The 16296-nt window shown below is 31.5% G+C and overlaps 1 protein-coding gene across 1 annotated transcript; it reads left to right on the top strand.

Moving 5' to 3' along the window:
• The first annotated feature begins 611 nt into the window (after positions 1-611).
• Positions 612-11020, top strand: LOC122520799 (eIF-2-alpha kinase activator GCN1). Its single transcript, XM_043641070.1, has 13 exons — positions 612-699; positions 778-880; positions 1208-1403; positions 1504-1843; positions 1930-5740; positions 5825-7310; positions 7387-8023; positions 8125-8469; positions 8565-8758; positions 8841-9052; positions 9276-9529; positions 9602-9823; positions 10066-11020. Exons 1-13 carry the CDS (start codon positions 685-687, stop codon positions 10192-10194), a joined length of 7944 nt encoding a protein of 2647 aa, XP_043497005.1. The 5' UTR covers positions 612-684; the 3' UTR covers positions 10195-11020.
• Positions 11021-16296: the final 5276 nt, after the last annotated feature.

The raw sequence follows: 16296 nt of genomic DNA on the forward strand, positions 1-16296 counted from the left end.
AAATTATTGCATATATTGTTTAAGTAATTTAAAAAATTATTCTTAGTGTGTGTTTGTTCGTATTATTATATTACATACCGATATTTATTATTTAATCATATATATTTATATGTGTAAATCAATTTGATATATTTCTTCTTGAAAACTTTTTGCTGCGAACTTATCTCGTTTGCGAGGGAAATTTCAAAACTATTCGCACCCTTCAAATACTTCTCGGTGGCGCCCTCTCGCTGATACAAAGCCGATCTATTTCGTGATCTACTTTGTTTTTTATACCAATATTAAAATATTATACAACTCGTAAGTAAGTGTACAAACAATGTTATCAATTATGTTGTAATATCTGAAATCATTGCTATATAAACATTTGATTGAACTAACCTATTGATTTTAGAAATTTTCTTTCGTAAATTTGAATTTTTCAAAGTAATGTATCGACGTGAAATTTTCTTACCTTTATCATCAGTGAATAAAATTCAACTCTATGTATAAATAAATAAAAAGTATAATTCTCTGTCCTTTTTTTGTTAGTTAATAATAACTGGTAAATTGTTCACTTTTATAAAATACCGAATCGATATAATCGTTAATGCAAATGGGTATGTTTGTAGACAACTTCATGTAATAAGTAATTAGAATTAAAGAAGAGTGCGCTGCAAGAGTCAGTCCGGTTTTTGAAGAAATATGGCGGATGTCGAGGTAAGTCTGTCACGTGGAATTGAAAAGATATAATATTCTTAATAAATTACTTAAATTTTGTTAACGTTTTTCTTACAGCTGACTAAAGCCTTAAAAGATTTACCTAATAGAATTCAAACCGCTAGTAAAAAAGAGCGGCGAGAGATTTTACAAAATGTCGTCGATGTGTTGTCAAATCCTGGTAAGATAACGTTTCATTTTATCTAAAATTAATTTGATAACATTTATATTAGAAATATAATAGAGATTAATCAAGATCTATAATGGTTTAAGATCATGCGTATATACTCTTTCCGTATGTTATTAAAACTAATACGTCAGATCAAAGAATTTGTTACCAGTTGAATCTACATCATTTCATGTGCTTGTACTCCATTTAAATACTATTTACTAATGACAATGATTTGGAATGATTTTATGATAAATAACAAATTTGTTTTATCATTTCACATAAAGTACGTAATTACCACTTGTCTATTTTGTATTGTATCCGATTTATTTGTTTCAGGCATCAATGACAAAATTGTTTATGGAATTTGCAAAGTTCTCTCCCTTACTTTGCATCGATACAAAGATACAGCTTCCCAATCTTACGTGAAAAATGTCATTACAAAGTTATTGGCAGAGCAACCAGAAGCCACCGTGAAGCATATGACAAGTGTTATCGCAGAACAAGCTACTTGGCATAAGAATGTGGTTTCTACGTAAGATTAACATTGCATCATATATCATTTTGTTCTATACTATTGTATTAGAAAATGATTTTATATATGCTAATGTTACTTATATGTTCGTTGCTTTTAGCTTAAATACTGCTTTAACTGCATATCTTGCATTAAAATGGTCAACGCTTGTAATACTACATGGAATCAATAAGAATTTTGAAAATTGCACTGAACTAGCAAAACTTATCGAAGCGCAAGCCAACTTAAGTGCTGCTTCATTAGCATCTATGGATAAAAAGATGTCGTATAAAACATACACATTACTTGCACATGAATGGTCATCTGTCAAAGATATCGAAATTAAATATGTAGAAACATTAGTCAAACTTGAAATTGGAAATGGTGTAATTGTACTTGCAAGCTTGCTTACTAAATATTTAGTGAATACAAAAAAAAGTGAACTTATAGAACAATTGAAGGTAATAATTATTTATATAATCCTAATATTTGTGATCATAATAATTTTTATATTTATGAAAAGGTATAATGTATTTGTTCGTTTCAGAAAAATGTAATAGATACATTTATAAAAGTGACTATCAGTTCAAAGAAAAAACCAGATCTATATGTAGTTGATACAGCGGTTCCTCTTCTACGTAGAATGTCGCATGAAGAATTTAAGGTTCAATTGTTGCCAGCTTTACAAAAAGCTATGTTAAGAAATCCTGAAATAATAATTGAATCAGTTGGACATATATTAAGTGGATTGAGTCTTGATCTAAGTCAATACAGTCAAGATATTTGCAAAGGATTATTTGCTAATCTACATTCTAAAGAAGATCTTGTTAGAGAAGAAGCAGTAGGAGCATGCCGTAGACTTGCTCGACAATGTTCAGATACAACTGCTTTGGAGAATTTACTTGCTTCTTTATTTGCTGTATTTCATGGATCTGAAGGAAAACTAACTGTGGTGACTCATAAAATATCTGTGTTGCAAGGGGCAGGTAATTTGAGTTACAATGCAGCTTCAGGAAGTAGTGTTCAACGATTGGCAGAAACTGCATGCGAACATTTCATTAAAGTTCTTGAAACAGAGGTTCATGAAAAAACTTTGATTCATGCATTAGATATGATGGCATTGTGGTCTAACAAATTTACAAACAGTGTTCCCCAAAGCGTAATAGATGCATTTAAAAAAGGAATAGCAGCCAAAACTTCTACCGCTGCTGTACGTACTGCTTATATAAAACTTTTCTTCTCTACTCCGGTAGACTCTTATGCAGGCACAATCGCACCTATTCTAACTCAAGCTATAACAAGGGCTATACAACAAAGTTCACAACCTATGCCTGTCACTGAAGGATTAGTGGCATCATACTTATTACTTAAATTTGTATTAGCTGATCTAGTAGAAAATGATAAACAAACAATATTATGGAATGCAATAGACGAACAAATATTCTTCTCAGAAAAATTTTTAACTACATGTGGTGATGATACTTTATATCATCTTATGCTATTATGTGAACGTCTTATTACTGAATTTGTTGATAGGCTCAATGAAAAAGCCTTAAATGGAATTCACAGAGCTATTGTAGCATGTTCAACAGCACCAAAATCTGCTATCAGAAAACGTTGTTGCCCATTGATTAAAAAAGTTTTAACTGGTTTAAGTACATATGCACCAGTGGAAGCACTTTTAGTAGAATTTAATAAATATCTTAAAAACGTGAAGATCAAAATTGAAAATGACAAAGATAATAAAGAAGATACGTTTGGCGAGATTACTGGTAGAAGTTTGGCAGATGGATTACTTGCTATATGTTCTGGATCATTTCTGTTTGAATTACCTGCTATGCAATTGACTCGAGATGCATTAATTCCAGCTCATCATCCAGCGATATTAAGAGCAGTTCCAAATTTATGGTTAAAAATAGCTAAAAATTTTAATCTAGTACCCAAGGACTTTCTTAGAACTTATAGTAACGAAATCAAAAAGTTACTTATACAAAATTATAATCCTGTACCAAGTTATGAGAATGCGCTTGCTAAAGTATTACAACTATCTCCCGATACTATTTTACCTACTTTAATTTTAAATGTGACAAATAAATTAAACGATCAAGAAATTTTAAAAGTCACTAAAGATGAATATTTCACTTATCTTACACCCGAAGGAGAACTTTATGATAAAAGTGTATTGCCAACTAATGATGAAAATGATATATTAAATGCTATGAATATGAAACGAGAAAGTAAAGTGTATTCATTTAAAGAACAACAAGAAGAATTACAACTTAGACGTGAATTATATGAAAAACACAAGAGAGAAGGAAAGATAAAGGAACCGAAGTTAACAGCAAAACAAGAAGAAATTCTAAAAGCACAAATTGCTAAGGAAAATAGTATTAGAAAGAGATTAACTGAATTAAAATCAAAGATAGATCATGCGGTATCTTTGATACTTTGTGCTATACGGGGAAATGGTCAGGAATTGTCTTTGTATCTAAAGGATATATTATCTCCTATTTTAAAAAATTTAGGATCCCCATTAGCTGCACCTGCTATATCCGAGCTTTATATTGAATTACGAGAAATAGTTCAAATAGGTACGGATACGACATTAGGAAATTTGATAGCACATGTTACTTTACGACAATTACAACCACAGTGTGATTTAGATCCAGCATGGGAAGATGAAAATTTAGACGTAGTTGTTAAAAGAACGTTGAATTTGATTCATACGATTACAATTAAGCAAAAACGTTTGTTTACTGCTCCCGCATTTTGTTATATCTTTCCTTTTCTGAAAAAAACTTTATTGATGTATGAAGATGATGTTATGATAGCGCAAGGATTACAAATAATTCAGGATCATGCCAAACAAAGAGGGAATAGTTCAGATTTGAAAGATATGAGACATCCTAGATTATTACCTAGAAAACAAATATTTGATTTACTCATAGAACTTATGAGTAGCACTACTGGAAGAGTACAATCACATGCGGTAGCAACATTGCTAGATGTTGCTCAATCTGGTAGTGGGCAACCCGGTACAGCTTTGGCAACAAGTGATGATATAGATTCGTTAATCGGTGCTCTACAAAATGCATTACCAGCAGTAAGAGATGCAGCTTTAAGAGGTCTAACTGTAATAAGACAAGCATTTCCATCTCAGAAAGAGGATCCTTTACAACTACTTCGTTTAACAAGAAGAATATGGATCGCGAGATTCGATGTTTGTGATGAGAACAAAATCCTTGCTAATGAATTGTGGAGTGCTGCTAATTTACTAGCTCACGCTGATATTCTTTGCGATAATTTGATTGAAGACATCGCACATCCCGTGGAACCAGTACAGCAAGCCGCAGCGTGTGCTTTGGCTCAAAGTTTAACCAATGTACCATATTTGACTCCATCAATATTGGACAGATTATTAGAACTGTATCAAGAAAAATTAGCTATGATTCCACCTAAACTTAACGATTTTGGTCGTGTTGTGGAACAACCGATTGATACTTGGGCACCACGTCGTGGTGTAGCACTTGCTTTAACTCAATTAGCACCACTTTTAACGTCAGAAACTATTCAACGTCTTGTACAGTTCTTTGTTTCAACAGGCTTAGGAGATAGAAACCCATCTGTTCGCACAGAAATGTTAAATGCTGCTGTAGCAGCTGTTGATCTCCATGGAAAGAAAAATATAACTTCTCTTCTACCAGTCTTTGAAGATTTTATGGACAAAGCACCTAAAATTGGAAGTTTCGATTCTATAAAACAATCTGTAGTCATTCTGATGGGTTCATTAGCAAGACATTTGGATAAAGACGATCCACGTATCAAACCAATCGTGATGCGTCTTATTGCAGCTCTTTCAACACCAGCTCAACAAGTACAGGAAGCAGTTGGTAATTGTTTACCACATCTTGTACCTTCCATCAAAGAAGATGCTCCTAAGATTGTTGATAATCTTATGGATCAGTTATTAAAATCAGACAAATACGGAGAACGTAAAGGTGCTGCTTATGGATTGGCTGGTATCATCAAGGGTATGGGAATCCTGGCATTGAAACAATTAGATATTATGACTACACTGACCAACGCTATTCAAGATAAAAAGAACTATAGGCACAGAGAAGGAGCACTGTTTGCTTTTGAAATGTTATGTACAATGTTGGGTAGATTATTTGAACCTTATATCGTTCACGTGCTACCACATTTATTATTATGTTTTGGAGACTCCAGTCAATACGTAAGAACAGCCACAGATGATACAGCTAGAGTAGTTATGAGCAAACTCTCTGCTCACGGTGTTAAATTAGTATTACCCAGCTTATTAGCAGCATTGGAAGAAGATTCTTGGAGAACAAAAACTGGTAAGTAATATGATATTAAATTTATATACATATATTACTCCTATAAAAAAAGCATTAGAATAATACAAAAAAATTTGTCAACAGGGTCTGTCGAGTTACTGGGTGCAATGGCATACTGTGCACCAAAGCAATTAAGTAGCTGTTTACCGAGTATCGTACCTAAGCTCATAGAAGTACTCAGCGATTCTCATACAAAAGTTCAAGAAGCTGGTGCAGAAGCACTCAAAGTTATTGGCAGTGTTATTCGTAATCCCGAAATTCAAGCTATCGTGCCAGTTTTATTGAAGGCTTTACAAGATCCATCTCATAAAACAGCAACTTGCTTACAAACACTTTTAGACACACAATTCGTTCATTTCATCGATGCTCCGTCTCTAGCTTTGATTATGCCTGTCGTACAACGTGCTTTTCTAGATCGTTCAACAGAGACTAGAAAAATGGCTGCTCAGATAATTGGCAATATGTATTCACTAACTGATCAAAAAGATTTGACTCCTTACTTGCCAACTATCATTCCTGGTCTAAAAACGAGCTTATTGGATCCCGTACCTGAAGTACGCAGTGTATCAGCTCGAGCTTTGGGTGCAATGGTTCGTGGAATGGGAGAATCTAGCTTCGAAGATTTACTACCATGGTTGATGCAAACGTTAACATCAGAAACAAGTAGCGTGGATAGATCTGGAGCTGCTCAAGGACTTTCCGAAGTAGTCCGCGGTTTGGGTGTAGAAAAATTACACAAACTCATGCCTGAAATTATTTCAACTGCTGAAAGAACGGACATAGCACCGCACGTTAAGGATGGTTACATAATGATGTTTATTTACATGCCCAGTGCATTTACTACCGAATTTACACCTTACATTGGACAAATAATAAATCCAATATTGAAAGCACTTGCCGACGAAAACGAGTACGTGCGAGAAACCGCACTTAGAGCTGGTCAACGAATCGTTACTTTATATGCGGACTCAGCAATAATGTTGCTTTTACCAGAATTAGAAAAAGGTCTTTTTGATGATAATTGGCGTATCAGATATTCGTCCGTTCAGTTGCTCGGCGATCTTTTGTATAGAATTTCGGGTGTATCTGGAAAAATGTCAACTGAGACTGCAAGTGAAGATGATAATTTTGGAACAGAACAGTCACACTTTGCAATAATCAATGCTTTAGGTGCGGAAAGACGTAATCGTGTGTTGGCTGGTCTTTACATGGGTAGATCGGATGTAGCTTTGATGGTACGCCAAGCTGCTCTTCACGTTTGGAAGGTAGTTGTCACGAATACACCTAGGACATTGAGAGAAATCCTACCAACTTTGTTCACCCTTTTACTGGGATGTTTGGCAAGTACAAGTTACGATAAGAGACAAGTAGCTGCTAGAACGTTGGGCGATCTTGTAAGAAAATTGGGAGAAAGAGTACTTCCCGAAATTATACCGATTTTGGAGAAAGGTCTTCTGAGTGAACAGGCTGATCAACGACAAGGTGTTTGTATTGGTCTTTCTGAGATTATGGCAAGTACAAACAAAGATATGGTACTGACATTTGTTATCAGTCTAGTACCTACTGTTAGGTAAGTATATCTTATATCATAATTCACATTCACGCATTAACAGTAAATTGAAACTAAAATAAACTTATAATTCTAGAAAAGCATTATGCGATCCATTGCCCGAAGTTCGTCAAGCCGCAGCCAAGACGTTCGATGGATTACATTCGACAGTTGGTGTTCGAGCTTTAGACGATATACTTCCTGCTATGTTAACCCAATTAAATTCACCGGATCAAGCCGAAGCCGAAAACACTTTGGATGGTTTGCGCCAAGTAATGGCGATTAAATCACGCGTCGTATTACCTTATTTAGTACCTCAGCTAACAACTCCGCCAGTTAATACGAAAGCTCTCTCGATCTTAGCGAGTGTTGCTGGAGAAGCATTAACGAGATTTTTACATAAAATTTTACCAGCTCTACTGACCGCACTTTCCAGTGCACAAGGAACTCCAAACGAAGTTCAGGAATTAGAGTACTGTCAAGCAGTTATTCTTTCTGTTACGGATGAAGTTGGTGTTAGAACAGTCATGGATCAATTAATGGAGGCTACCAGATCAAATGATGCATCAAGACGGCGAAGTGCAGCAACATTATTGTGTGCATTTTGTCGCGACACCAGAGCAGATTACAGTCAATATGTACCTCAACTTTTGCGTGGACTTATTCATCTCTTTACCGATGAGGATAAAGATGTATTACAAATGAGTTGGGAAGCCCTAACTGCAGTCACCAAGGCAAGTATATAATTCTCATAGTTTATTCATACAATTAAATTTTTTATGATTAAGAAGAAAAACTTTAATAATATTTACAAATAAAATCTTGTTTTCTTCAGACATTAGCATCGGATCAGCAAATTGCTCACGTACAGGACATTAGACAAGCTGTTCGTTTTGCAGTATCCGATTTAAAAGGACAAGAATTATTACCTGGATTTTGTTTACCTAAAGGTATCACACCGATTCTTCCTATATTCAGAGAAGCAATTCTGAATGGTTTACCAGAAGCAAAAGAACAAGCTGCTCAAGGATTAGGAGAAGTCATTAAACTGACCAGCGCTTCCGCACTTCAACCAAGTGTTGTACATATCACTGGTCCATTGATTAGAATTCTTGGTGATCGTTTTAATTGGAGCGTCAAAGCTGCAGTACTAGAGACACTTGCTATTTTACTTGGCAAGGTTCGTATACTTTTTTTATTAATGTCCTTATTTAAAAAAAAAATATATATATAAAAATAACATGATCAAGAGAAATTAATAATTGTTTTTATTAGGTTGGCGTCATGTTAAAACAATTTTTACCTCAACTACAAACAACATTTTTGAGAGCATTGAATGATAGCAATCGTCAAGTAAGATTAAAAGCAGCATATGCTTTGAGTAATTTGATCGTTATACATACTAGAGTGGATCCTTTGTTCACTGAACTTCATACTGGTATTAAAACTGGCGATGATCCAGCTATAAGGTCTGTCAATTTTCTGCCAAATTCTAACACCATAACAATTAAATTACAACTACGAGAAATTTACTCTATCATTAATTTTCAGAGAAACGATGTTACAAGCTTTACGTGGCGTTCTTACACCTGCCGGTGATAAAATGACGGAACCTATGAAGAAACAAGTATTCGTTACATTAAACAGCATGCTTGGTCATCCAGAAGATGTTACAAGAAACGCAGTAGCCGGTTGTTTTGGTGCTCTTTTACGATGGTTGAGTCCTGAACAACTTGCTATCGCATTTAATGATAATCTTTTGTGTAAGTTTATAATTTATACATATATATTTTTTATTATTAATTATTCATTTAATTGTCTCTGAAAACTTTTAACATTCTAGATTTAAATAATAATGTAGATTACAAGCAATATCATTAACAAAGTATGAAGTTTTGCATATCTTCAAGCGTGCAATTTAAAATGCTCATATAATTAATAATAATAATAAAAATTTAAAAAAACAATTTATGTTAATATCGTTAGGTAACGACGTCAATGCGGATTGGACACTGAGACACGGACGTTCAGCTGCACTTTTTGTCGCGTTGAAAGAATCACCAGCCACCGTATTCAACGCTAAAGAAAAGGATCGCGTTTGTACAGTAATTTTATCGTATTTGGCTGCGGATCGAGTGCAAATAGTCATGAACGGTGTCAGAGCTTGCGGTTATTTATTCCAATATCTAATGCACGAAAATATGTCGGTGCCTCAACAAGTTCTTTCACCATTCGTGAGGGTAATTATCACAAATATTACCACAACTATACAATCATAATAAATATTAATTTATTTCTATATTATGTTTTAGTCAATGAACAACAACAGTAATGACGTAAAACAATTACTCGCTAGAGTTTGCATTCATTTAGCACGAAATATACCACCTGCAAAAATGTCACCGGAATTATTGAAAGCTTTGTTACCGATGTTGGTGAATGGAACTAAAGAAAAGAATGGTTACGTAAAAGCTAACAGCGAACTTGCTCTAATTGCTGTACTTCGATTGAGACAAGGAGAAGAAGAACACCAGGTTTGTCTTATCTTTACACGAATATTGAGCTTTTATATATTAAGGGTATCGAAAGTTATTGAAAATGACAGCAATTATTTTATTTCATTTACTCATTAAATATACTTGTTCTTTCTTTCTCTTATCAGTTTTCTTATAATAAAAATGAAAAGATATTGCAGTACCTTTAAAAGAAATATTTAATAATTAAGTAATAATATTTAAATTTAAATAAAATTAATAAATTTTAAAATATTTTTTAGAGATGCATGGCTTTCTTGGACGCTGGTGCAAGAGAATCATTGTCGGACGTCGTCAGCAAGGTACTTCGTAAGGTTTTATCTCAGCCAGAAGGCAAGATAGAAGAGTTAGATGATACGTTACTCACGTGAGAGACATTTTACTTCCCGGGGCTTAATACTTGTTACGTACGTTCCAATAACCATACTATCGAGCATCAACGTCAACAACAACAATACCACCAACAGCAGCAGCACAATTATTGCTCGTCGTATGTTAGTAACATTATAAAAAATATAGTTCGTTTAATATCATATATTGATAAACGATTAAATGGTACTCTGTATGCCGATCGTTTGATGATGATGATGATAATAATGATGATAATGATGATAACAATGACAATGATAATGTTGATGGCATTAAAGTTACTTAAGTTAAAATCTCTCGAGTCTAAAGAGATCTTTCAAGATCATTCAAAATGGACCGAACGAAAAGAAACTGTATTAAGGAAGCAAGCTGGCCATATTCTCTTTTATTGTAAAAGGAACTTCATGAGAATTTGGTTATGTTGTAAAGATTTATCGGAACACAATAAAAGTATGTATGTGACATGCTGATATCTTTAACAAAAAAAAACAGCTTTCCTTCATATGATTTGACAAATTAAAGGCGTTTCGTCTTTTAATTATGCTCAATATTAGAAATAATCATACGTCGTCTTATATATACATATAAATATATTATATTATATTATATAAAGACGAGGAAATAGCAAGATTGTTGTTTGTATAACAAACAAAGTACAACTGTGTCTGCCTGCTTCGGAAGAGAAGAAGAAGAAGAAGAAGAAACGAAGAAATAGAAAATGAGAAAGAAAGAAAGAAGTAATACAGAAGTAAGAAAATGTATGTTCTATTGTTCTTCTATCAACGAAGAAAATGAGAAGAAAAATAAATAATCGGTGTATAGTTTGCATTTACCATATAATAATATTAATAATAATAGTAATAATAACAATTCATCCTAGATATGGATGTTACGTCGGCTTAAGCCATAATAACGTAACAAATGCAGTGCTTTCTGGTTTGTCATTCTAAACTTTCGCTTTCTTGAAATCGTCTTACTGAAAAGTAACAGTCAAAGCACTTTCGTATCTTTTATTAAAGGAATCTTATTATTCTCACACATGTTTTCTCTTTGGCTTATTCGTAAAAAAAAATATTGTATATATAATATTTTTTAAAATATCATATATATATATATATATGTATGTGTGTGTATATAGATATGTGAGGATTGGTTGCTGTTTAATTTTTTGAAGGATTTTGATGAGTATATCCTGCAATTCAGCTCGGATTAAATATTAAGAAATAATCTTTTGAAGGTGCCCTAGAGAACGTTTTCTTTTTATTTTCTTATTTTTTTTATTTCGTCCTGAATAGTAGGATGCACTCATCAAATACAAAATAACGACCATTCTTATACATATATATAGATACATATACATATATATACACACAATTCATCGGACAATCATATATACTGCGATCTTTGTACTTTTATATTATATCAGTTCGACTTCGCAAGAAAAATTTCATGAAAATCAGGGATACATCACAAATTTGATGTGTTTCCTATATAAATCTAATTTTAACTGTGCTTTAGTCCATATCATTTTCATGCTAAAATAACAGCTTTGTTAGCTTTCAACTCATTTCGAAGAAAAAATATCAGAAAAACATAAATAAAAAATACGATTGAGTAACCGAAATAATTGCATGACAAACCAGAAGAAACACTAATTTTTTTTTTTTTATTATTAATATTTTTTCTTTTTGTAATTTTAGAAAAGAACGGAAAAATACTATCGGAAAGGGCGACCTAGTCGCATTTCTTATCGTTCCTAATTAATAATGCACACACAAAATTTTATTCCCAAGCCCCGGGATTATTCTCATCCATCGAGTCATGTATCATAAACACACACATAAGTGCGTGCAAAAGAGAGAAAGGGATTTATATATATATATGTCGAATATAAGTTTTTTGCTCGTTATTTTTTTGTGGCAATTTATATTATTTTTTGTTTCTATTTAAAAGAAAATCTTTATTTTTTGTATTTCCTATTTTATTCCTTTTATTTGTTGCCATTTTTAAGACTGACGATCTTACTTCTGTCATTTAATACTTGTTCGGAGTGTACATTTTTTACTGCCATGTAACTAATATAAAAAAAAATTTTTTTAACATAAATAATTTTCACAAAACTCGAAAACTCTAAAGGCATGGAACACTAGGAAATGCAGTATATTTATTTGTCATTAAATTTAAATTGCTGTTTAATACGTGTTAATTTGAATTTTATTTTCAAGTATATTAAATTTGGAATTTTTCAAAAAATTTATAATTTTATTAATTATTGATCTAATATATTAATAATAACAAATTTATTAAAAAATTTAAATATTTTAAAAAATATTTTCGATCCTTTTCTTTTAAATTTGTTTTACCGATCCTTTGTAATACCTTTTTCTTTTTTTTTTTAAACAAGGATAGCTTAAAAATAATACATGATATATAAACAATTAATAATTACATACCGTTTATCCTAATATTTAATTTTTGATATAAGAAAACACATCGAAAAGTTTGAAAATTCTTTTCTTTGGTATTATTTTTTATCGTGTATTTTCTATTATATTTCATGCATTAAAACGGGTCTTACGTTTTACACAAAATTGGATAATTTATCACATTCTCGAGGAGAAAGAAAAAAAATCTTTTAAATTTGTTAGAGTTATGTATGCACGAATGTATGTGGTTATAGATAAAATGGAAAATAGAAAAACATGTGCAAGAAATAAAAAAGAAAAAGGTTGCCTGTTATTGAACGACCATTTTCATTTAGAAACATGATTTATGAATATTTCCTTTAATTCTCTATAGTTTACTATTATTCTTTGTTAAATGATTTTACGCTTAAATGATCCTAAGCATATTCATAATGATAGTGTTTTAGCTTAACACTTTATACAATACCAATACAGTATTCTATAAACTTCCAAATGCAATACTAAGAAGGTATTGTACATCAAATCTTTCAAATTGCTGGTCCTAATCTCAATTATATCCTTCCTCGTATGAAAGTTATTTAAAAAGACTAGATTTCAAAATAATTTTATTTCAATTAACAATTTTATAATACAATTTTATTCACTTCTATTTATGTCAATATATATGAATATTTTGTTTAACAAATTTGTTAAATAAATGTTCAATATTTATAATGGAAGCAGATGTTCGTCAAGCTTACCTGTTTATAAGGGTACGTATTGATATTTTATTATACATAAATACTAGCCAAAAATGTTTTAAAATTCTCATTTAGTAAATAACAGCCAATTTTACTGTAAATTAATCAAAAATCTATCAAATATGAGAAAGTGTAATCTTCTTAAAAATTGACAATTCATAAATATGGAATCATAATAAATAAATATAGATATTTGTTATTTAAGAAAACCAATAAAGAAATAGCTTATTGTTAGAAAATCCTCAAACGTAAAGAAATCCGAAAAAGGTAAAGGAATCATAAAGACTAGCTATAGGAGATAAAGTAAAAAAAAAGTTCTGATACTATCTATACTTTGCAAAAGTTTCCTTTTGCAGTAGTACCGGAAATACCTTTTTATTACTCCTGCGTGATCGCTAAGAAAATAAATGTTGTCTTATTTGTCTCTGTTGTTTAGATTTAACGCTCACGAAATTCATATCCGGATATACACACACATACACCCTAACTTTTATTATTTAATAATGTTATTTGGCTGCTATTTGTTAAGCTAGTATTTACAATAAAATTAATATTAGCATGCATATGCATAAAATTAATTATTAATATAATACATATATCAATATTTAATCCTGAAATAATCTTACCCCTACTAAATTACTGAACAATATTTATTTTACAAAATATTAAAAAGGTAAATCATTTTATTTTATTAATTTTGATTTTTAGTTAATTAAATATCTGATTGTATTTAATTTAATTTCCAGAAAATATTAAAGTGTTTCAAATGAACGAGAAATACAGGATATCTACAATGAAACACCCTTTTCTTCAGAACGATACGTGGGTGTTCCATTGTAGACAGGCAACCACCATAACAAGAAACTAAGAAAACGAAGATAAGAGAAGATAAGTAATGACATAAGTCACATGTAAGGATTCAACATAATGTTATATATACAATATCAGTTATCTCACAGGATTCTAAAATTTAGTAAGAATAAAAAGATAGCATTTACCCTGTTCGACCATCCTGGAAAAACAATACCCTTCTGCGATAACTTTATACATCATCTAGTCATAACTCATTCGTTTGTTTATTTAAGAAATTGTCAATCCAAGAGTCGGTAAGAATTTGACCGGGAAATAACATGTGCTAACAGTATGCACCTTATCTTCTTTATCTCTTTAACGTGCCGTTTTTCCACGTACGCCTAATATTTCTTCATTTTTTTTTTTTGATAACATTTTGTATCAGAGGAAATGGTCTCTCTTACATGGAATTTATTATTATTACTTTCTTTTTATTTTGATGTATATAATGCTTATAGGATATATTGTAACAAGAACATATAAAAAATTAGATTAAATTTGTCTCACTTTTTGCAAATACTTTGATAATTTTTACAAATGAAAAAAGTGAAATTAATGTTCAATGTATTCGTTTTTTTTTTTTTATTTAATATAGTTTTCTTTTGTTACAGAATTTATTTCTAAAGAATCATCGAGAAAAAACCAAAAGAATAAAACTTCCGTTTTAGAAAATGTAAATAAAGTGGGGATCGCAAAGTGGCCACTTTAAGGTTTTGTCAAACTGCAGTCATGTTCTCGTCGTTTGACACCACAAGAGGAACTGTAGGAAGAAGCTACCTATATTTTATGTAAATACGTAGGTGTATATATGTTTTTTAGTTATGTTTATCCTTTAACATGGTTATTCTGCAGAATTCCAAAATTAGGGTTGATGTTTTAAGGGAGACTATAAACTTCGTAGAAAGCAATATGCTTTCGATCTTTCTTTCGAGCCACTCTTCCGTGGACTCGGAGATTTATAAACAATTCCTAATACTTGAGAAATATCTCAAAGTAACTCTTAATCGTCCAATAGTAAAATCATTTTCTCAAAAATCTATTCAGTGAATAAAGTAGATATACGTGTACATATGTGTATACGCACACACGCACACGTGTGTGTACTTATATAAGTTAATTTTATTTTTCAATAATTTTAATTAACATTTTAAATCTCCAAAGTGTCAAATTAACTGACTCAACGCTGTCACAATTTTATGAACTGATAAATTTCTATTTGATAATGACACTTAATTATTATTAATGTAATTTGTCGAAAAATTAATTGATATTATGTGTATATACTTTGTTTAATATTTGTTTTATAATTTTTACAAATACTATACGAATAATCGTTTAGAAAGATTCTTTATAGAATGCGAAAAGAAGAGGTATCACATCGGGCGATAATTTTTAACTCACCGCCTACGATTTTAATGATCCCAAGAAATGGCGACTCCCTCATTATACATCGCATAACTGTCGCGTGCGATGGACAGGAAGTAAGCCGTAAAACACATTTGTCGGCTTCTTTTCACCCATCCTCTCTCTCTCTCTCTCTCTCTTTTCTTCTTCTTTTCTTTTTACACCTAACGTTTTTCTTTTTTCAATAAGAAGGACCACCCTGATCACGAACCTTTTACCGATTACGTATTAGATATATCAAACACATATCGTTTGTTCACATATATTACGCGTTTATATTATTATTATTATTAAATAAATAATATGAATGTGAAAATACATGAAAATACAAATGATCATTTTCTTTTTCTTTCGTTTAAAAAGTTCTTAAAAACTTCATCTTTTATATCAAGGTGACAATATTTGATTATATTATTAGATTAGGGCAACATTATTTGAACACTAACAATAAGATTTAGTGTTTAATGAGATCCAAGTAGGAATAATCGACATGCTTGTTAAATTCTTCAAACTAAAAGGGAAGAAAAAATAATTACGATTATAGACGTGAATGGATTTACCTCGTTATTCAACAATAAGCGGAATAATATAAAGGACAGACGATTGCTTTCAAAATTGCATGGTCAAGAGGTTTCTTAAGAGCTTCAATTTATTTCCCTATTGCACCTGAACAAATACTTTC

The sequence above is a fragment of the Polistes fuscatus genome, unplaced genomic scaffold (assembly GCF_010416935.1).
Source record: "Polistes fuscatus isolate 324 unplaced genomic scaffold, CU_Pfus_HIC Scaffold4, whole genome shotgun sequence".
NCBI classification, from domain to species: Eukaryota; Metazoa; Arthropoda; class Insecta; order Hymenoptera; family Vespidae; genus Polistes; species Polistes fuscatus.

Coding starts and splice junctions, on each gene's coding strand:
- LOC122520799 (XM_043641070.1), top strand. Junction 5,741..5,824: donor TTCTTGGAGAACAAAAACTG/GTAAGTAATATG, acceptor ATTTGTCAACAG/GGTCTGTCGAGTTACTGGGT. Junction 8,024..8,124: donor CCCTAACTGCAGTCACCAAG/GCAAGTATATAA, acceptor TGTTTTCTTCAG/ACATTAGCATCGGATCAGCA.